The sequence below is a fragment of the Lissotriton vulgaris genome, chromosome 4_1 (assembly GCF_964263255.1).
Source record: "Lissotriton vulgaris chromosome 4_1, aLisVul1.2, whole genome shotgun sequence".
In the NCBI taxonomy this organism is placed as follows: Eukaryota; Metazoa; Chordata; class Amphibia; order Caudata; family Salamandridae; genus Lissotriton; species Lissotriton vulgaris.
Genome location: NC_141691.1, coordinates 1,807,879,328 through 1,807,902,468, shown reverse-complemented (window position 1 = coordinate 1,807,902,468; position 23,141 = coordinate 1,807,879,328). Strand labels below are relative to the sequence as shown.

The 23,141-nt window shown below is 44.8% G+C and overlaps 1 protein-coding gene across 3 annotated transcripts in view; it reads left to right on the top strand.

The window, feature by feature from the left end:
- SYBU (syntabulin) overlaps positions 1-23,141 on the top strand; it is a 167,724-nt gene that overhangs the window by 30,239 nt on the left and 114,344 nt on the right. For all 3 annotated transcript variants that reach the window (XM_086966132.1, XM_086966130.1, XM_086966129.1), the window contains exon 3: positions 22,509-22,706. In XM_086966132.1, coding sequence (XP_086822258.1) covers positions 22,509-22,706 — 198 coding nt within the window. The remainder of the gene's footprint in view (positions 1-22,508; positions 22,707-23,141) is intronic.

The window sequence follows — 23,141 nt, the reverse complement described above, 5'->3', positions numbered from 1 at the left end:
GAAAAAGGGGTCGCCTTGCCACTGGAATGCTCTTACCTAGATTCCTCCATTAAAAAAGAGTAACATTTGTGCAAGATGTTCGAGGATTGAGAGCCCTTTTACTTGGATTAGTTGATCTAGGGTTTAGGGGTGTTGCGCTTTCTGTTGTACTTTATGTATTTTGGAAGTTTTCATAGAGTAAGCGACTTCATTTACTAAACAAGCTTTAGCACTAGTATTCTCGAAGCGCTGGTCTGGAGTCAAGATCTTGCATATTTTCAAGGCAACTATTTCTAATGGCTACATTTTAGGAGTTCAAAGAAGGGGGTTGCTGCACTGTTCCTCAAAGAAGGGGGTTGCTGCACTGTTCCTCAAAGGGGAGAAAGATTAGGAAAAGCTGACGTGACCTAAGGTGTGGGTAGTACACCTTTGGGCATCCATTTTGTTGGATGTATTTGCCTCACACACCCAAAAGGGTGTCATGCTTCATCATTGGCGGTTGCTCCTCGTCGGGGGGGCGGTGCAATCCCCAACGGGCTCACCTCGAAGAGGGGCTCTTTAGCAGAGATCTTTTGTATCCAACAGCCCTATGGTGAAGTGAGGGTATGTGGGCAGAGTATCAGGTAGACTCGGTGTAGTGATTAAAATGCAGCAGGGGATGCCGGAAACAACTTTATTCTGGGGGTCCCCCTACTACAATTAAAACCAGTGGAGAAAGGCAGCTCGCTAGGGGTAACCAAGTTAGGTAAAGTAATCCTAGAGAGGCCTTTGAAAACAAACAATGGGTCAACATGTTTCTCGCATTGGGTTAATCACCTGCGATTCAACAGGACCTTTAAAAGTGAAACGAAAAAGGAAAAGAACTCTTAACATGCGAGTGTCATGTATGTTGTGTAGGTGTATTTTACCTTGGTGGAAAGTCCTATGCCTAAGGGTCAAGGTCTAAGAGCCACATGAATGCTCGGCGGGTCAGTTCTACGAGGGTAAGCCTTCAGGTGTGGCTTACTCGTCCCGTGACCGCGTGGATGCACCTACCCATCTCCGCCGAGTTCGGATAGTTCTATCCGAACTCGCATGTTAAGAGTTCTTTTCCTTTTTCGTTTCACTTTTAAAGGTCCTGATGAATCGCAGGTGATTAACCCAATGCGAGAAACATGTTGACCCATTGTTTTCAAAGGCCTCTCTAGGATTACTTTACCTAACTTGGTTACCCCTAGCGAGCTGCCTTTCTCCACTGGTTTTAATTGTAGTAGGGGGACCCCCAGAATAAAGTTGTTTCTGGCATCCCCTGCTGCATTTTAATCACTACACCGAGTCTACCTGATACTCTGCCCACATACCCTCACTTCACCATAGGGCTGTTGGATACAAAAGATCTCCGCTAAAGAGCCCCTCTTCGAGGTGAGCCCGTTGGGGATTGCACCGCCCCCCCGACGAGGAGCAACCGCCAATGATGAAGCATGACACCCTTTTGGGTGTGTGAGGCAAATACATCCAACAAAATGGATGCCCAAAGGTGTACTACCCACACCTTAGGTCACGTCAGCTTTTCCTAATCTTTCTCCCCTTTGAGGAACAGTGCAGCAACCCCCTTCTTTGAGGAACAGTGCAGCAACCCCCTTCTTTGAACTACTAGTACCTTATACGGGCACACGCTGTGACTGGACCTTTCACTTGCTTAAGTGATAGTTAGTGTCCGTTGATCCATTGATCACTCTCCCTATATTTGACAAATACATTTTAGGAGTGCCCTGTGGGAGAGTGATAGGGTGTGTATGAAATTCACCCTTTTTACCTAGACACCCAGGAATTTTCACCTTTTGCTAGACCCTACATTTTTGCTGGCTGTATAACTCTGTGCATTGTATCCCAGATAACCAGTGATAAAGTGTGGGCCCATACTTTCAACATGGTACAATTGGAAAACTACTAATTGGCATATTTAAGTTACCTATATATTACTATTATATTGTGAAAAGTACACCTGTGCTAGTAAATTATACACAGGATCCAAACCTTCCTTTTAAATATTTATAAGTCACCCCTAACTATACCATATTGCCCATATGTCAAGGTGCATGGGGCCAGATGTAGGTAGCCCTTTACCGATCGGAATCGGCCGAAAATACCGATTTTCGGCCGTTTCCGATCGGTAAAGGGCTAGGGAGATGTAGGTGCACATATTCGGTAATTTTAAAGAATCGTTATTATTACCGAATCGGTAATAAGTACCCATTCGGTAATAATTACCGAATCGGTAATATTTACCGATTCGGTAATATTTACCGATTCGGTAAAATTACCGAAAATGCTTTGTGGGTAGCCAATTTTCTATTGGCACATGGCTTACAGAATCGGTATTTTACCATGGAATACAAATCCATGGTAAAATACCGATTCCTGTGTACATGCACATCTGTGCATATACACATGTGCCATGTGACAGACAGACGTGCCCTTAGGGCATGTCTGTGTGCCACATTGCACACATGCCCGTTTTGGGGGTGCTAGAGGGTGTCAAAGTGACACCCCCTGCACCCTTGTGAATTCTTTAATTACCGATTCGGTAAATACCGAATCGGTAATGCCTAATCATTCCTATGGGCTTCAAAGCCCATAGGAATGAATGGGCATTACCGATTCGGTATTTACCGAATCGGTAATTAAAGAATTGTTAAGGATTCGGTAACGAATCCAGATGTTGGGACCTACATCCCATTTACCGATTTTGAAATACCGAATCGGTAAAATTCGGTATTTCAAAATCGGTAAATGGGATTTACCTACATCGGGCCCATGGTATTTTAAAGTAGGACAAATAAAAGTTGAATGTTACATATTTGAGCAGCGAAACGTCCCCAAAAGCTATTTTCAATGTAGCAAGGCTGGCTGTTCCATAGGAAAACACTGGGATGCAATTTTAAATACTAATACTGTATATCAGGAATGGTATTAGCCAGTAAAAATATTTAAACAACTATTTTTAATACTTAATACAAATCTAATTCAATAGTGAAGTCTGGTTTTGACTAAATATTAAAGAAAAGTAACATTTAGAATATCATCTTTTTGCTGCCTTAATTTTCTAGAGGTACATCTGCATTTTACTCTCCTACTTCTGCCAGCCAGAAATTAGCATTTGAATAGCCCCCTTGGTGAGGTGTGGACTTGTTCCCAGAGTTGAGACAAAGGTTTTGGGTGTCGGGAGGCGTTGTGCCCTTGACAGGATGGCCTATGGGCTGGGCCCTGGAACTTGATTAACTTCAAAGAGGTCTACCCTTTCATAAGTAGATGCAACTAGCAGTCAGGCCTGCCTCCTCTCTTTCTCCCCCCCAGCCAGGCAGGCTGCAATCACAGTGGGCCTTGTTTTGACATTGCAGTGACAAATCCTGGTGGAGTGTGAAAACCTGCTTGAAAGGTCTGCTGGGGGTGGTTTACATATAACACTTGGGCCACACTTCAAAGGATGAGGACAGGGTGCCAAAACAATTCTTGCTGTACAGCTCTTGCACACCACTTTGCAGAATCCCGCAATCGAGCAACTGCACAACCTTGGAAATCATTGGCGATCCTGCTGCCTGAGTACGCTAATGCGACTCCTCTGTTCGGTATCAAGACTGTGGAAATTCTACCGGCGTATGAGGCTCTTAGACTAATAGGCATGTATTCAATGTCCTGATGATGATCTGCTTATCTCCTTGCTGGATCGAAACACCGTTGACACTGTAAAACACCTTATACACGGAAAAGCTTTTGTTCATTGAAACTGTAAAGGCGTACTTTGCGATTTGTTCTTTCTTTTTTGTCACTGTGTATTTCCTATGTGCAACAAACCGAAAAGCTTTGCCTGAGCCCCCTGTGTTATTTCCTTTTTCTCCCCTGTTTTGTATTGGTTAAGTAGGGCACAGGTTTGTGCCCCATTTTATGTATTGTTTTGTAAAATTTCTTCTTTCTCTATTAAGTAAATATCACACCTCTGTCCGGCTGGACATGTCCTCCGAATATAGTAACGACTGGGTCTATATGTATTGGTTGCATATTCTATTTTTCCGGGGACCGTTGGTGTTCTAAAGAGTCCATGAAAAAAGCTTTTTTGCATTGCGAAAGGATGTGTTTATCTTATCTTATCTTACCTTGGGACTCTTCACAAAGTGGTGCGATAATAGAAGGTATGAAAGATCAAATAGCAGTTTTAGATTAGAAGTGCACTTGGAACTTGGTCTACCTCTGCAGCCTCATTAATATGTTTATCATTGATTTATATTCTTGGTCCAAATTCATAAGCCAGATGTTCCCTCCCTGATATCTTATGGATATTTTGGGGGATGGGGAATCGGGCATAGAGCATGAAGCTGAAGCACGGCCAGGGAGCAGAGAGATAGAGATGGAACAGGATGGACTGTTCATGAAGGTTCTCAACTGTTGCTGTCAAAAAATGGTCAGAATATATAGCTAGTCAAGACCTGCAGGTGATTAAAGTTAGAGTTGTCTTGTGGACACAAATGTGTTCGATTAGTATTGAAAGGTTAGTTGGATTTGTTAAGAACGTCCCACTCATATGGCTGATGCCTTGATTGCATAGTTGAAAGACAGAAGAGTGACTATCCCTGCTCTGTGGAAGTGGATTATACCATAATGCGAATATGTCCGTACATTCAAAAGAGTGCGTCAATACCAGCAGGGCTTATGCCGGGTTTATGGTTAAAATGGGCTAGGCCTCTTCCAAATTAGCCCTGACATAGGCGTTGATATATATGTAAAGTTCTTTTTATTTCTTTAGGTAATTATTAGTTGCTAGAGGACTGAGGGCCTTATTCAGGAGACTGATTCCTAAAGACCTTAAAGCTAGGGAAGAATTTGAAATCACGTGAACAAGTCCCAAGGGCCTGGCAGTGATCTCAGTGCTGGGGGGGGGGGGGGGTTGAGGGAGTTGAAGACCTCAGCATATGATCATTCCTAAAGGCCTTGAAGTGATGCAAATGCTGGAGAGGAGTCAATGCTGGAGAGGAGTCAATGCCATAACGTACAGAACCTGCATGTGTAGGTCTGTGAGGCTCATCCTGACATTTGCATGTGCAACTCATTACGGAACTTCCAGAAGATTGTGCCTACTGTAGCAGGTCTCTGAATCTCATCCAGTAGTAAATCATATGCTCATTACTGGAGAAAATATCTTGTAAGGTGAGAGTTCTCCAAGCACAGTAAGCAAAGTAAAACAACTGGGGAAATAACACATAAATGCTAGCGAGATTTACCGCAGGCTAAGAATCACCCACTGCATAATCGATTATCACGTTCACTTTCAACACTATGTGTGATACTATTTAAAATTATACACAGTACCCCTTTCTAAAGCAAATATCTTGTAACGTGTGAATGCTCATGACATGGATTCCATTTAGGGGACAGTCTAGCCCTAGCTACAAGACCAGGTCCTCTTAGAACAGAAACACAAGCAAATCAGGACCGGTTTCGCCCTAGTTAGGGCTCACTAGCCTGATACATAGCTGACAGATTGGGCTGCACTATTCCCATTGGAGCAAGGTCATGACTGATTTGCATATGAATGGGTACAAACTGAGGTGGGTTGGTGTGCAAAATAATGAAGGAGTGGGATGTGGCCCTGGTCCAGGGCCACAGCTGAGATTAATTCAAGCACCCCGTCACTTTTTGAATGCTTCAGTGTGTCATCCTAATGGGGACTTGTATGCCCAGCCATGGCTCTATGTACACTGTCACTGGAATCAAGCTATACCTGGCTGATGAGCCAGTCCTAGGCGTTGCGTTCCAGTTCAGGGCCCTGGACTGGCAGTTTAGGCTGGACAGTTCCCATTGAAGCAGGGTCAATACTGATTTGCATAGGACTGGTTCCAAATTGAGGTGGTTTTCGATCCATCACTTCATGTACACTTTTAGAAATTTTTCATTTTTCTAGCTAATCCAGATGTACCTTTCTGCTTGTGCCCAGGGTCAAAGTACAGCTGTGGCTAACAGATAAAGGAACAAATGAGTCTAGGTGTGAGGGGGAGACGGTCTTCATGACAGGATGACTGGGGAGAAGTTGTGCCCTGCTATGATTACATTTCAAAGGGTCCTGCCTGAAGCACACCCAAAAAAATATGACACCAGGTCTGTCTTTACCCTAGACAGTTTGGAGCCAAACGCAGGGGAACGGTAAGAATTGTACAGAATTAGTTCTTGGTGTAGGCCAGGGATTTTCCCCACACAAAGGTTGGCAGCAGTTGTAAATATGGCATCTTCAGAACATCTCATCATCACACCCTGGACCTGTGGCAGTTTCAGAAGAAGGACAACCCTGCTGACTAAGGAAGAGGCAGTGTCCTGCTGACTGAAAAAAGAAGATTCGACCTGCTTGCCTTGAACCAAGGCCACCTAGAGTTATGCCGAGGGTTAGTTGGCTGACTTCCTGTGTGAGCTTCAGAAACACAAAAAGCTTCCATAGGTCTCCCTGTAGTTGGCTAGCTGACCAGCACCAACTAGAACGGTCTGGACCTGCCTGAACGCTGCTGCCAGCCCTAATGGAGTGATTCCTGATTCCCAATAGGTGTGCCCCGGGGGCTGGAACCCTGGCTGGCATCAGGTAGCTACAGAAGCTTTTGGACTCTTCCAAAGCAGGAAATGACCTCCTCATACAGAGAACTGACTGCCTGAAATGATCGCCAGTGTAAAGCTCCAGCGGGACCTGCTCTTCGCACCAACAGCAGCATGCAACTCGAGACCTACACGTCACACCAGTGACAGCTGATGATGATTGCCAATGGAAAGCTCCAGCAACTACCATCTCTATGTGCTAAAGCAACTACCATCTGCGGCCTGCTCTTTGTGCCAACAGCCTCCTCCTCACTACCACCACCAACGTGGACATCACCCGTCACTTCAGACTTGAGAAAGTAACTCATCAGCTGAACTAATCCGGTCCCTGTATCCAACCTATGTATCATCGTTGCTGGTCTCAGCATGTGACTTTCCCCGGTCCAGCACGACCAGATAACCATGGGCACTTCGTGATTTTTGTGCTATTTTCACCTGAAACTTCAAAAACATATATCCTCGGTTTTACTGACTAGATTTTTGTCACCTTGGTGTCATTTCACTTATTACATTTTATGCTATTTGTCTAAGTTGGTTTGGGGCTTCTCTTGTATTGTGTTTCCACTTCCTTACTGCTTGTGTGCTGCAAAAATACTTTACACAGTGGCTCTAATATAAGCCTGACTGTGTTGTTTGCCACACTACCAGAGGATTAAGCACAGGCTTATTTATTGATTTTTGTAGTGACAAGAATTATGTTTATTATTTTAGTGGAGCTACCACTCCTCTCAACTAATAGCCCTATTTCTAACACACTAAAAATAAGTAGGAGAGGATGTCGCCTTGCAGCTAGAGCGGTTGACCTCGAAGCTGAGGAACTGGGTTAGAGTCTCTGCAACGCCATTCAACATCCTGTGATTCTGGGCAAGTCACTTAATCTCCCCGTGCCTAACAACAAAAAAACGAAAAATGAATGTGTCCATCTGTAACAAAACTGGTGCTCATGTAAAGCACTCTGATACCCGATGTCTCGGGTCTAGTTCTCGCTATATAAAACTGTAAACAGAAAAAATAAAGTACATGAGAGACTAGAGGAGCTTTGTTATAGATTGTTTATTCAACAGTGTACAATTTCTCTGCTAAAGGCTACTGACCAGCAATATTATACTCTCAAGGCCATTGATTTTTTGAGGATATAGCACAGCTACATGCATATGCCTTCCAAAGTCCCAAAACTCAAAATCTAGAAAGTTTGCAGAATAGAGTGGTCAAAGAATGTCAGAGAAGGAGCTTGATATATTTGATAACATTCAGCACAATTCTCCCTCATTACTCTCTCTCATGAAACTATAGCCTGACCACCCAACCTTATCAGCTCAAAAGTGCTAAAGAAAATAAATCAATGTGAGAATCAATACTAACCATTATGTACTCCTCTGTGAGACACAAAAGTAATAGTAAGTGTTCAGGACAACTTACTAACTTTCCTTTTAACATAGCCTTTTACCTCTAGAAGGACCGCAATAAGACTTTGGCATCCTTGAACCAAGGGAGTGGGCACCTTCCCTTCTTCTCAGTAGAGCACCCTTTTTCAACCAAGGCTTCAGAAGTACCTCCTGAATGTACCACCTGCCCTGCATCAACAGGAACTAGCAAACAATGATGTTTTTTGAGAAGAGGGGAATGTGATTCACCAAACTGCTGAACATGTCCATCAGTGCCTGGTACACAGATCACAAAGAAGGAAATATGATGTTGACTTATGCACGTTGCAAAACATGCATCCACATCATCTTAGTTTTACATGGCATTAAAGCAGCCTGCCTAGGGCATCCCCAATGGAGTGATCCCTGGTCCCCAAGAGGAGTTCTTAGCTGCGCGCACTACTCTCTTTTTTCCACTTTTGACAATATTAATGTTGCCATCTGGCACTCCTTGGGGCTATTTTACTAATATATCAAAGGGAGTGATCTATAAGCTTTAGCTGATGCAGCACGTACCAGCCCGCATGCTTAAGCACAAGCATGCTCAGTATCTCTCCCCGTCACTTCCGGGTGACCCCTGGCTGCCAGGGACGGGTCTCCGTGTCAGATCTCTTGGTTAGCTTCGTAAGCCTATCAACAGGAGGATTCCTCTCCATTTTCCGCCTCACTTTGAAAAAACATTAACCACCAGGATTTTTTTCCCTCTGTGCTCACGACCCTCAGGCTGAATGTCAGAAGAGTTCCTTCTTGACAAAGTCTAGAACTGGTGGTCCGCCTTCACTTCTAACAGAAGGTTATGATAATTAGTCAATTACACCTCAATGTGCGTAAAATTATTGTTATACGACCTCCAGCGCGCTCTACGTTTTATAATATGCAGAGACGCTTTCTTCAAGGGCACTTTGGACATGTACAAATGCTCTGAATGTTAAGTATGGCATTGTATTTCTGACAGGAAAGAGAAAATACCTTTCTGGATAGCAACAGTGTTACTGCTCAGTTGCAGATTGAATGAATTGTTCCTTGGTGCAACTAGAGGCTTATTTACAGAACAGTATCCTAACGGAGGTCAGTTTGATTTCACGTAAACTTTGTAAAAGAATGTTCTGAAAGTAATGCAGAGGGATTCCCTGACTAACCAAAATGAATGCACAGGATGCAATAATAATACAGAACTTGTGTATGGCACCACCGGGAAAATAAATATTACTCTACTCATAACAGGGAGTGTATGGTATGGTGTTGAGCCCAGATAACCTTCAAATGTTTGTCAAGGTTTGTCCAGGCGACACTATATTAAAGTATATCGGTTTATGGCAGTATCTCTTTTGCAGTGTGTTGTTTCGTGTTTGCCATTTCCAGGGTCGTTTTGTTCTTCACCACCCTCTACCCACCTCGAACAACAGGGTTTATAGTCAGTGACCATAGATCAATCACTACATTGTCCTTGCCTTACAATTTTCATGGGAGGTTGTGATTTGTGCAATCGTTACTAATTGATTTTCGTTTTCACTGTACATATGTTTAGATTTTGAAACAGTATATTTTGCTAAAATAACCACCCACTCTGGACATCCACATATTTTTTGAAACTATGATGCATTCTGCAGCACTCTGTCTCACTCCTGCACCACTTTAGTGAGCCTGGCCTTGATTACTCGTCCACACCCACCCTCCGACGACTGGAGGGGATTTGGGAAGACCCCTCAGGCCGGGTTACAAGACTTCTAACAACTAGGTTTTTAAGAAGATTACAAACATACTAAAATGGAAACTACAAGGGGGCTGTAAAAATAAGTTACATTAACTCACCAAAATAGTCAATGTGTTTTTGTGAATGTCAGTGCTGGATTGTGGAATAAACTTAAAATCTTAGAAAAGTTAGTAATTTCCTGAGTGACATTTTCAATCAGAGCTTCGGTGAGCTTGACCTTTGAGTGACTGTGGTGAAATAAAGGGCGTGTTATGGGGCAGTTGAAGACATTACCTAGAGATTTTGGGCCGCATTTACAGTTTGCAGGGGGCATTGCTCTCTGAAATTGGAATTGTGGGAACCACTTTGGAGAAAAATAAATTTGGCGGCCGGTATGTCATTCTTTAGAAACCTAAAATATCCAAGGGTCTAGAAAGAGATAGAGAACACTATAAATTCCTTTTGAACACCAACACCGCGATATCTAAATACCAAAAAATCAGGAAATATTCATTAAGTTCCCGGATTCCCATCACTCACCAACAAGTTGACATGCTTCATCACCTGGGTCTCCTCTGGAAGTCAATCTAGTGACTTTAAGGGCTACAACTCCATTAAAATGGTGGAGGAGCCCGAGGATGTTTTCTTTACAGAGAGAAGATAACTATCTGAATTAGCAGATGAGAGCAGTGGAGTGTGTGGGAAGTGTATGCGGAACAGTGATATGTGAGATTAAAATTGAATCACGACAGACCCAATATTTATTATTGTCTACCGTGACCCAAACTAAAAACAGTGCAAAAGACAGTTTTAACAAATAGCTGCCACATTACTAAGTGGTCAACATGTTTCAGTTCATGTGGACAACGATATGTCTGTGCTTTCGTCAGGACCCACAAAACAAAAATGTTTGCTACAGCAATAAGTGAAAATCTTGATATATAATAAAAATAGATTTCAAATCACTTAAATCTCACCTGATTTTCCCGGAATCACAGGATGTTGAGCCTCTGTTATGTTCCTGATGAGACTTGAACCCTTGAACCCCAGCCAGCTTCAAGGTTGGCCGGTGAGACAGCCCACTGTGCACGGGAGTTATCCAGCTATTAGCCCACTCAGTCCCGACAGAGAGAAATTAAACGGGTCCAATTAACATAGGCCATTTTATATCTGTCCACATAACACCAGTCAACTAATGGAGGAAACTAACCATTTTATTTCCATATTTAACCCTTTAAATCAGCCTATTGGTCGTAACTACTCTCATAGCTCATTGCCCACTGCTAGTGATAGATAAAAAACATAAACCCACTGTGACCTGCCTCCCCAACATCAGCGCTCTGCTCATACTTTGTAACCCTCACAAGCATCTCAACCATGACAGTTCTACCACTCACCGCCCTCCGTGCCCCTCCTGTTCCACACATCCAGACATTATCAACCAACAAATGGAAATTTAACATCGATTCTCTCCCACCACCTCCCCAGAGCAACAAACAACCCTTTCTACCCTAAAAGTAAAAAATAGAACACGCACGTACTTTCCAGAATAACGGCTTTCTAGGAGAGTGAAAACAAAAGGACAGTGAAAACAAAGCCTATGGAGGTTAAACCAGTGCCTTATAGGAGAGGAATAACGGCTTTCTAGAACAGTGAAACCAACGCCTCACAATCCTCTCCTGGGATCGCCACGAGGTGTTTATTACTTGCGCAAATAATGAAGTTCACCCCAGTACACTGCAGTTTATTTTACTAGGAGGTAAGCCTCCGAGATGCAGCTGGCCCAAAATGTGCCATCCCTGGGTCCATGTTTTCCCCATGTCAGCACTGCCTATTGCAATCTGGGCGCTCCTCTTAGGCCAAATTTCGTTTCCAGTGTTGGGGTCCGATCCTACCCCACCCCTAACGACCCCATGTTTGCCCATAGACCCAGGACTCCACTAGCGAACCCATGCATTATGGATAGCGCACCCATTAGTGCCAGGCACTCAACCGACCTCCCCCTTGACCCACCAGATGTGTCCGGATGCCCAAGGAATCCCTGGGAGCCCCCCCTCGTCATCCTTATCTCAAAGCCTCCTTGGCAGCCTGGCTCCCCCCCTTAAGTTATATTTCGTCTCCTGTCAGTCCTCTGGCCCAAATTCGCCGAAATGCGGCCCTCGTCTCACCCCCTCCTGTGTGCTCCACCTGCAAGCGATTTCCCTCCCCCTTAGCCACCGCAATAGTCTAAGTTTTCTCTCATTGTGTAACCTTGTGTTCACTTAGCACCATCTCCATAGTCGCCGTAGTAATATGCAGGTAAGCATTTTTTTTACCTGTTCGTCCTTCCATCTTATAAAGAAAGTGCTCTTCCCACACGAGACCTCCTCTGAAACCAATCCATGCCCCAAGGTGCAAAAAAAGATTTCGACCCCGCAAAGACCCTTCGTTCTCACAAGCTTACAACATTTATATCAAAAGAAAACGGAGTGGGGGCTGCGCCGGGTTTGACACCAGACGGGAATATTACGGCTCCCAGGCACACACACACCCGAGCATTTCACAGGTCTTTAAAAGACCATTTAACGTGCTAATAAGACTTTGTTGTTATTCATCTTAGAGCCCCTGCAGCGCCACTCTGCCTGTTGCTGGAAGGCCCGCGGGGATGATCCAAACAGCATGCTTATCGCGGGACACACCTACTCATGGGGCGCCACACAGTAACGTGTCGCGCCACACAGTTTGGAAAGCTGTGCTCTAGACGGTCGTCCGAGCCGTCAGGGAGGTACTGATCGTGTGGAGACCATGTCTATTTAACTGCAATACTGATATATGTTCACAAACCGACGCACTTACTGCACTCAACACTCTGCCCTCTGCCCTCAACACTCTGCCCTCTGCCCTCAACACTCTGTCCTCAACACTCTGCCCTCAACACTCTGCCCTCTGCCCTCAACACTCAACACTCTGCCCTCTGCCCTCTGCCCTCTACACTCTGCCCTCTACACTCTGCCCTCTACACTCTGCCCTCTACACTCTGCCCTCTACACTCTGCCCTCTGCCCTCTACACTCTGCCCTCTACACTCTGCCCTCTACACTCTGCCCTCTACACTCTGCCCTCTACACTCTGCCCTCAACACTCTGCCCTCAACACTCTGCCCTCTATACTCTGCCCTCTACACTCTGCCCTCAACACTCTGCCCTCTACACTCTGCCCTCTACACTCTGCCCTCTACACTCTGCCCTCAACACTCTGCCCTCAACACTCTGCCCTCAACACTTGGCCCTCTGCCCTCAACACTCGGCCCTCTGCCCTCAACACTCTACCCTCTGCCCTCTGCCCTCAACACTCTCCCCTCAACACTCTGCCCTCAACACTCTGCTCTTTGCCCTCAACACTCTGCCCTCAACACTCTGCCCTCAACAGTCCACCCACACCACATCATCAGAGCTGTGTGAATTATAACAGCTGTGAGCCCGTGCCTGAGGTGCATCATCAGAGCTGTGTGAATAATAACTGTCAGCCCCGTGCGTGAGGTGCATCATCGGAGCTGTGTGAATAATAACAGCTGTGAGCCCCGTGCCCGAGGTGCATCATCAGAGCTGTGTGAATAATACCAGCTGTGAGCCCGTGCCTGAGGTGCATCATTAGAGCTGTGTGAATAATAACAGCTGTGAGCCCCGTGCCTGAGGTGCATCATCAGAGCTGTGTGACTAATAACTGCAGGCAGCCTTGGCCCTGAGGTGCATCCTCAGAGCTGTGTGATTAATAAAAGCTGTGAGCCCGTGCCTGAGGTGCATAATCAGAGCTGTGTGAATAACTGTGTCAGCCAACTGCCTGAGGTGCATCATCAGAGCTGTGTGAATAATAGCTGTGTCAGCCCCGTGCCTGAGGTGCATCATCAGAGCTGTGTGAATAATAACAGCTTTGAGCCCCGTGCCTGAGGTGCATCATCACAGCTGTGTGAATAATAACAGCTGTGATCCCGTGCCTGAGGTGCATCATCACAGCTGTGTGACTAATAACTGCAGGCAGCCCTGCGCCTGAGGTGCATCATCAGAGCTGTGTGAATAATAACTGCGTCAGCCCCGTGCCTGAGGTGCATCATCACAGCTGTGTGAATAATAACTGCTGTGAGCCCGTGCCTGAGGTGCATCATCACAGCTGTGTGAATAAGAACAGCTGTGAGCCCGTGCCTCAGGTGCATCATCAGAGCTGTGTGAATAATAACAGCTGTGAGCCCGTGCCTGAGGTGCATCATCAGAGCTGTGTTAATAATAACAGCTGTGAGCCCCGTGCCTGAGGTGCATCATCAGAGCTGTGTGAATAATAATTGCAGGCAGCCCTGCGCCTGAGGTGCATCATCAGAGCTGTGTGAATAATAACTGCGTCAGCCCCGTGCCTGAGGTGCATCGTCCGAGCTGTGTGAATAATAACTGCGTCAGCCCCGTGCCTGAGGTGCATCATCAGAGCTGTGTGAATAATAACAGCTGTGAGCCCGTGCCTGAGGTGCATCATCAGAGCTGTGTTAATAATAACAGCTGTGAGCTCCGTGCCTGAGGTGCATCATCAGAGCTGTGTGAATAATAACTGCAGGCAGCCCTGCGCCTGAGGTGCATCATCAGAGCTGTGTGAATAATAACTGTGTCAGCCCCGCGCCTGAGGTGCATCATCAGAGCTGTGTGATTAATAACTGCATCAGCCCCGTGCCTGAGGTGCATCATCAGAGCTGTGTGAATAATTGCGTCAGCCCTGTGCCTGAGGTGCATCATCAGAGCTGTGTGAATAATAACTGCGTCAGCCCCGTGCCTGAGGTGCATCATCAGAGCTGTGTGAATAATAACAGCTTTGAGCCCCGTGCCTGAGGTGCATCATCACAGCTATGTGAATAATAACAGCTATGAGCCCGTGCCTGAGGTGCATCATCAGGCTGTGTGAATAATAACTGCAGGCAGCCCTGGGCCTGAGGTGCATCATCAGAGCTATGTGAATAATAACTGCGTCAGCCCCGTGCCTGAGGTGCATCATCAGAGCTGTGTGAATAATAACAGCTGTGAGCCCGTGCCTGAGGTGCATCATCAGAGCTGTGTGAATAATATCTGCTGTGAGCCCATGCCTGAGGTGCATCATCACAGCTGTGTGAATAACAGCTGTGAGCCCGTGCCTGAGGTGCATCATCAGAACTGTGTGAATAATAACAGCTGTGAGCCCGTGCCTGAGGTGCATCATCAGAGCTGTGTGAATAGTAACTTCGTCAGAGCCCGTGATCCGCAGAGTAACCTGCTGTCTGTTTCCATAGCATAAACCATAGCTGCAGATCCACAGACTAACATGCTGTCTGCAGATCCACCGATATCAACCCCCTGTAACCCATCCTGGAGATTGATGTATGCCCTTTCCGGGGCTCTTTAAGCTGCCCCTTGAGGAGCCTGGCTGTTGGTTTTCACACTGCAGTGGTGTTGGGGGCTTTGCTTTCCTTGTGTATGTGCTCTGATTGGGACTCGTCCGTGTTCGCTGTGCCCCTTGTGTAATGTTCGCTGCTGTTGAGTTGTCTTTGATGGCACCTTAGGTGTTCCTTTGTACCTGCTCTTGTTCTCTTGCCACAAACGTGTGCAGGTGGGAGTCCGGCATGCAAGCCGGTCTCAGTGGGTGTTTTGTCGTTTGTGGCATGTGAGAGGGCGGTGCCCGGTCCTTTGACTGCTCTGCTGCTGGAATGTCTCGCATTTGCTTCCATTGTTTTATGGCCCCCTGGGCATTACTCGTGCCCTCGACCGGGTAGAGGCATCTGACCCCCCACCTCAGACCCCTGCGTTCATAGTTTCATGTCTGTAACCTCGAGCTCTGCCTGGGGTCTTCTGCTGTTTGGGGAAGCTGGCGTGGGGTGCCCACACTTCCACGGGGTGCATGGAGAATTGTAATGTACCAAATGACGCGAACAGGAAACTAGACTATTTTCGGTAGAGAAAGTGGTTGAAAAACTGAAGCCTTGAACTGGGGTGAAAGAGGAGCTTGCGCTTGTCCTCGGGTCACGGGTCTGTAGGGCTATACTTGGGCTGCCCACTTTGAATGGTGACGTGGTGCGGGTGGGTCCGTGGATGGGGTACATGCTCGAGCAGAGAAGCTGCGCTCTCGCATTGGTGTTGTGCATGTATTTCCCAGTAATTAATACAAATGGATGCATACATGGAGCCCGTCTCCCCTGCCTCTGAGGGCAGAGGTGTGCAAAGATGAATCTGTGTGCTCAGCGTCTGTGCATTGCTCCTTCAAATAATTTTGATATATTTTTTTCACATTCTGGAACTTCTCCCTTGACTTCTCCTTGCTGCTCGAACTCTACATCACGTGGGAGCTGGTGCAAGAATTGTTCAGACCGTAAAGTACATGTTTTGAACATCAGTACATGTTTTAAACTGTTTGAGGCTTTTGTTGTTTCTGGTGTAAGGAAGGTTTTAATATGTATTCCTTCTCGTGTGTGCGCCCAGTACATGACCACTGCTCTGGTTTAATGCCACAAATGCAGTGCCAGTCAGACCCTAGCCCCCTCCCTCCCACGAGTTTTGGGGAGGGGACTCGTGCCTTGTAAGATCATGGCAGTGTTTTCCTGCCGCACCGATGTGCGTTTCACTGTTGCCTCACCGCGGATCCCCCCTCCGACTTGGGGTTTTGGGGCGCACTCTAAATTGCTCTACGTTAGCAATGCCAGGAATGCCTCTTCCTATATTTTAAAGAGGTGTCTTTCTCACATCAGTGGCCGGGCGCCCAGGGGACAGGAGGGTGGGGGACTGGGTAGAAGAGGCGGCGGCAGGGTCCTGCGGCATAAGACGATCGATCCTCACCTCACCGCAGATGAGAAAAAATGGCGCCCGCCAGCTTCCGAATTTTTCGGATTCGGGGGCCTGGCTTTGCTGTTTTGAGTGACAGACAACGTCACTGTCTAAAGAACAGCAGAACTTACGCCCCGAAATCCGAAAAAGACGGGGCTAAATCGGAGTGACGCATCTCTCCTCTAATGACTGGCCTCCGTTTAGGAAGCCAGCCAATGGAGGAGAGAAAGGGCAGGGAGGCGGGTTCCAAAGCGCTACTAAGGGACATTAATTCTCCGACCCCAGACTGCGCAAGCGCAGCCTTTAGGTCCTCGACCTAAAAAGGCCTACTACCAACCCGGAGTGTCAAACATGAGGGACCACTTGTAGCCTTGCTTCAATAGAACGGAATCATTGACAGGGAGAATAACAAATCAATATGGATTGAATTAATTTGATGAAAATCGGTTCTTTCTTTTGGAAACCCTGTATTAGAATCAGAGGGCTGCACCACAAGTCAATGAAGATTTCAGTGTGACTGTGGAGAGGCATACCAAGTACAGCCCTGGCTGCAACATTATAGATCTGTAGTATATTCTGAATAGTTTTCTTCTAAAGTCCTAAACAATAGGAATTACAAGAGTCAACACGCAGTAATGTACTTTGGCAGACAACCATTCACTGAGAGCCTTCACGTAAAAGTGGCAGTACATTACGGAGCATCCGTAACTAACAGAAACATGAGGACCTAATAACTTCAATTTTTTAGTCAAATATAATGTTGTAGCCATCAAAATTGGCAATTTTCTAAGCTGCTTCTTTAGGAAAGGCAGGCAGGACCCACTTACGTTGGCCACTAATCAGAGAACTAGGTCAGGGATGCACCTCCGAACAGCAGCAGCTCTGTCTTAGGTCCATTCCATTTGAGCAAATAAGTATTCATCCATTCTGCCGCTGTTCTCATGCAATTTTGAAAGCTCTGCACAGGCACAACTGAAGCTTTTGCAACCAACACCATGGTGTGTGTCTTGTCAGTATAAAACAGGAATGTGAATACTTGGCTTTGGATGAAGTTTGCTAGGAGTATCATATAAATATTGAAAAGAGTAGGACTTGATGCAGACACTTTTTGGATACCACACCTTAAAACATTTACTTTGGATCCAAGCCATTTCATAAATACAGGCAAAAATGACCCATCCCACTTACAAGCTTGATTGTGACGCCCAACAGCCCTAAGCCTGCAACAAAGAGATCAGTGGTCAGAACATTACTCATTTATTTGCAGAGACTGTCAGAATTATTACCCATCTTCAATCTTGCTCTAACTGTGGACTACTGCATCCTGCATGGGCTCTTGTACATGTAAACCACTGTTGGAAAACAATTACTCTATATCCACAACTGAGATGATATGCCACCATCAATAGAAGCCCTTCATCAACTGCCTTTGAACTTCTAAAACACACTTCAAGGCCCTCTGCACCACCTCAGGGATATCTACTTTCCCACATCTCTCAATCATTTTGCTTGCTACCACCATCACTGCCATTATCTAACAACAGTTTGTTTTTCTCAAAGGCATGTAATTCCCCAATATAAATGAAGATTGGAAAAGTGCCTTCATATCTGTGCTGCAGGTTTGTGGAGTTGATGAATCCTATACTGCATAAAAACACAGATGTCCTGGCTATTATCACAGACAGATAAAATCTCCACACCGGAGCCTACCAGGATTCCTGTCCATAACCAGCATCATCCATTGGTTAGAAATGAAAATCTTCAGAGCTCCCCCGATTCCTGGCCAATGAGCCTACGTATTCCTGCTCTCACTTTGTAGCTTTCCTGCAATCTTTAGGAAAAGACCATTGTTGGCGTACTTTCCCCCCAAATGTTTGCCTATCTGCTTTGTTGAACATAAAACCCTGCGCACTTAACCCCTGCTAAACAGGAATAAAGTGCCTCTGCTCCTCTTTAAACATGGTTAAATTGGCTTACCTCGGATTGATCTCTTTGACTTGCCTAGAAAGCCCTAGTATTTGCTGTAGGAAAATGCATCAAGGGCCGGGAAGTTAAATGCCACCTATGGACTGCAGCACCTATTGTGACATCAACAGAATTTGCCTCTAAGCACGGATTCAGAACTACTATGTGTAGACTGACTGCAGCCGCCTAAAAACCAGCTGTTAAACCTGTCATAATAACCCCATTCAGCAGCTCGGAAACCCAGCTTTTAAATATTACTAAGTCACCCCTAAGTACACCTTTGTTGCCCACAAGGTAGTGTACCTGATATTTGAAAGTGGAACATCTGCGAAAATCAAGTTAGCATGTTCCTACAGTGGCAAGTATCCAAAAGCTATTTTACTAGCAGAGCTATTGGTGGATCCTGGACAGTGTTGAAGTGCGAATTCTAAACTTTAATCTGTAACGTTTCACAGGAATCAGTTAGAATAATCAATCATAGTCCATTTTTAATATTTATTACAAGTTCAATGCAATGGCGAAGTTAGATTTTTGCCAAATATTTAGGAAACTAACTTTTACAAAGTTGTTTTTCCCGGCCTAAATCTATTAGAGGCTACATTGCATTAGCCTGTCAGCAGCTGCGCAGAAGGTTTTTGATCTTAATGAGGTGTGAACCTTCTCCCAGAGCAGAATATTGGCTTAAGCCACATGACAGTATGGGCTGGGTGTGGGGCATATTATCCTCCATTCACTCAAGAACACTAATAGGCAGAGTTCCAGAAACTTCATTAACTTGAAAGGGACAGAGCATAGGCCTGCCTATTTGTAGCTTAGTGGAGGGAGAGACCTGAGATGTGAAAAAACATAGTAGTCAGTCTGGCTAAGTACCATTATGAGGGTGGGGTAGCCCCAGAACCAGCAGAGTGGTGTAGTTTAGGACTACTCATTTCCCTAAATACACCACTGACTGGGACACAAACTCCATCCATGAACAGATGGCCTGTGGCACCTTGGATTTCCCTTAGAATTGTGCAATGTGTGATAGTATACAGTAAGGCAAATAGGGTGATCTGCAAAAGTGGGGAGGTTACCCCCAGAAACTTTTTCCACATCGGGTAATGAGTATCTAGGAGTCACCCCCATCCACTAGTGAAAACTTCAAAGCTGGTATCTCACCTGGATCTCCCAAATATACTTTCTGAACCATAAAACGGTCAGAAGAAGACTGAACCTGCTGTCTGTGTCCTGTGTGGCGATTTGAAGGTCTGGACCTGATCTCACTTATACTCAGGACTGAGAAGTGAAATCCCAGGGCCTATGTAGGTACAGGGACACAACAAACTGCAACCGGCATTTTTAATGAAGTGATCAGTGGAGCAGTTACAACTGGTTATAGACTGGGCTCTGCTATAGTGAGTCGTGAACCCTATGTGCTGTCTGTGAGGGCCCTGGAAGCCTTAGAAGTGACCAATAAGAGCTGCTCCAGGAACCCTGAAAGGGTGCGACTGATTGAACTTTTTGGATTTATGAGCTCTGAATCGTCAGTATGACCTCACAGCGAATGTCTCCGATTTTAATGCAACTTCATTGGATACAGGTTCAGGCGTGTCCGCTTTGAGAACTATAACAAAGAGTAGAAGAAGGTAACATTTTTGACTGGGACAAAGCCGCTTGGTATATTTAACCTATTCTCTATTGCGGGCAGCCTGAAATTGCGCTTTGGTCACAGTTCACTGCTTCCATAGACTATCATAGGTACTTAGCACTTTATGGCGCTATTTTCACTTAAATCTTTTTTTAAAGTTCATATTTCCACTTCCTCTTATTGATTTTTTTGTTGTTTTGATATCATTTTGTTTATTACATTTTACTCTATTTTTCTAATTCGGTTTGGGACTTTTTACTGTTTGGTGTTTTTACTTTAATAATGTTTTGGTACTGCATAAATACTTTACACATTGCCCTTAGTTAAGCCTGTCTACTCTGTTCCATAGCTACCTAAGGTTTGAGCTCAAGATAACTTAGTGACTCTTTGGCGTATATCCTGCCAAGTTAGTTTTATTATTCCTTCTGGTGGGCGACTGCCCACTCCAAATCATAATCCACTTTCTTGCCTAATCTCGTCCCATCACTTGGGAAAATCCTGCTCAATTATCAGCAAACAAGGGACACATCGTAAGTGAGATAGGACACAAAGTTCACTCATGTTGGAGTTTTACCAAAACTGCATACCACACAATCTTTTGGCAAGTGTAAACGAATACTGTTTGACCATCTGGTCAATTAATGAGACGAATGTAAGAGATCTAATGTAGATCACTTAACACAGTCTCAGTGTGATCTCACTTTGCATGCTTGATGCTTCAACTGAGTTGGAATGTGCCTGGTACCTTTAGAGCCAAAAGGCCACAATTGTGTAACTAAGGATACATTTCAAAATACATTAATTTCAACTAGTGTGCTCAATATCCAACTTTAAGTTAGAATGTTTAATTTTCAAGCCCTTTGCTTATTATACCATTCCAACTACCCAAGAGTGCCAGAGTGGCTATAGATAAATCTGTTCAAATAAAAAATGGAGTCTACTAAACTAGAGTTGTTTGGTTGTACAGAAAAAAAGAAAACAGTTCCCCTTGAAGTTACCAAATTCATGATATTGGAAAGCTCAAATTAGTTCGAACCAGAGAGGTACTTACTATGCAGGTCCAAGAACGCCGGACCCATTTTAGGATTCAAAGATAGCTGCTGACTATGTAAATGAAGTGCATTTAGATTCCTTAATGTAAATGCATTTCACGTGGTTATTCTGAAAATCTAGTTTGATCTGACCCTGCTACACTGCCATTGGACACCAGATCAATTACTTTGGTCCTTTTATGGATAGCTGCATAATATCATCGACAACTATTATGCCTCTGTACCTTGCAGTATGTGAAATTTTGCACGTACACTTTTGCAGGAACTCCGAGGACGACCATTTACAGTGTGTTGTTAGACCTGAATTATAGCTTTTCTGATTAATGAAGGAAAAATAATGTATAACCAACAAACAAGATATTCAGTTTAGGGCCACTATACTGTCTTCAAGGTTCTAAAAACAAACCGATTTATTCAAATTCCTGGGCTCACTATGACAAATAAAGTCTTATTTTCCAGCAAGTCTTTCTCTCCCTAGATCCCTTTGTGGGCTTGTTTACCAAATTATTGTGTTGCAAAGCTGTTCCTTTTTAGGTTGAGACTGGGCAGGGCATGCGCCACTCTGTGACACATGCTATTCTGAGGTAGGGACTTAAAGCTCCGCCTACATTTTTTCATTGGCTTGTGTCATTGTCCACTGTAAACTGTGGCTGTTCATTGGTTAAAAGACTTATTAGTCCCTCCTTAGTACTGCCTTGTCTCATTTTGTAACCTCCCATTGCAACATCCCCTGTAACTTGTGGTTACTCTGAAGGCTTGAATTACAGCCTCCGAGGAATATTTTCTCAAATAGCTTTGCCCTGTCTAACGCTTTTTTTTTTATTTCTATAGCATGGATTTTGCAATGCAATAGGTCTCGCATTTGCAAGAGTTTAAGCTATAGGAATTGTAAATGACAAGGACTTTTATTTACTTGTTTTTTTTTTTAAAAAGGCATTGTCATTTACAATGCCAATAACTCAAACTCAAGACCTATTGCATTGCAAATGCCTGTTCACTTCTGTCTCCTACTCACTGGAACAACCCTATCGCTTTATGCTTCTTAACTATGATGCAACTTCATTTTGGAATCTCGGTCTACTCAGAATCCTATATCTACCATAATTATTTGGCGTTCGTCTTTGCCTTTTTTCAAGTATTTTTCTTTCAGCACTGTTGCTTTATATGGACAATCCATATGCACAAATTAAGTGTAGTCATGTACTCAAGTGGTGAATTACTTGTCCAGATCTGATGTTGTTTTCTTAAACTATGCAAAGGACTGTGATGTATAAATCTAGCAAGAAATGTACCTTTCCCATCTCAAAGGAATGATGAGCATTTGAACTAAGTCTGCTTTTTTCTATTTCAGATGACACAGGCTGTCCCAGTAGCCAGTCTGTGTCCCCAATCAAGACTCCTTCTGAAGCCGGTAACAGTCCCATCGGTTTTCACACCGTCAGCGAGGAAGAATATGCCAGGAAAAAGCTGAGCCCTGCAAGCTCTGGTGATGGAAGTGCGCAGTCTGGGCGGCACAAGAAAGAACAGAAGACATGCCTTGCCAAGCCAGGTACCCGCAGAATCCATATTATTTACTCCTCTGGACAGCATGCTGGTAATGTTGGTTCATAGCTTGGTTTAGCCAGTCCTGAAACATGGATTTCTGCATGTAGTGTTTAACTAGAGAAACCCATGCTGGAAGAGTGGTCATTGTGGACCATTCCATTCTTTCCATCCAAGTGGACTTCCTGGTCAGTAGGCCTCATTGCAAGGGGCCCATAACTTCGATGGGGCTGCTAACCTGAGTTACTAGCCCCATCCGAATTATACATTTTGTGGGAATACTGCATCCCAGTCAGTTTGACCCGGAAATGTCATCTGCTGCTGGGAGATGAAGGCTCCGGGTGAAATACAGGGAAAAGGCAAGGAAGAATCGGCATTGCAAATTTTATTCCCACACAATTTTCCCAAAACAACTTGTCATCTACAATATTCTCTCCATTCC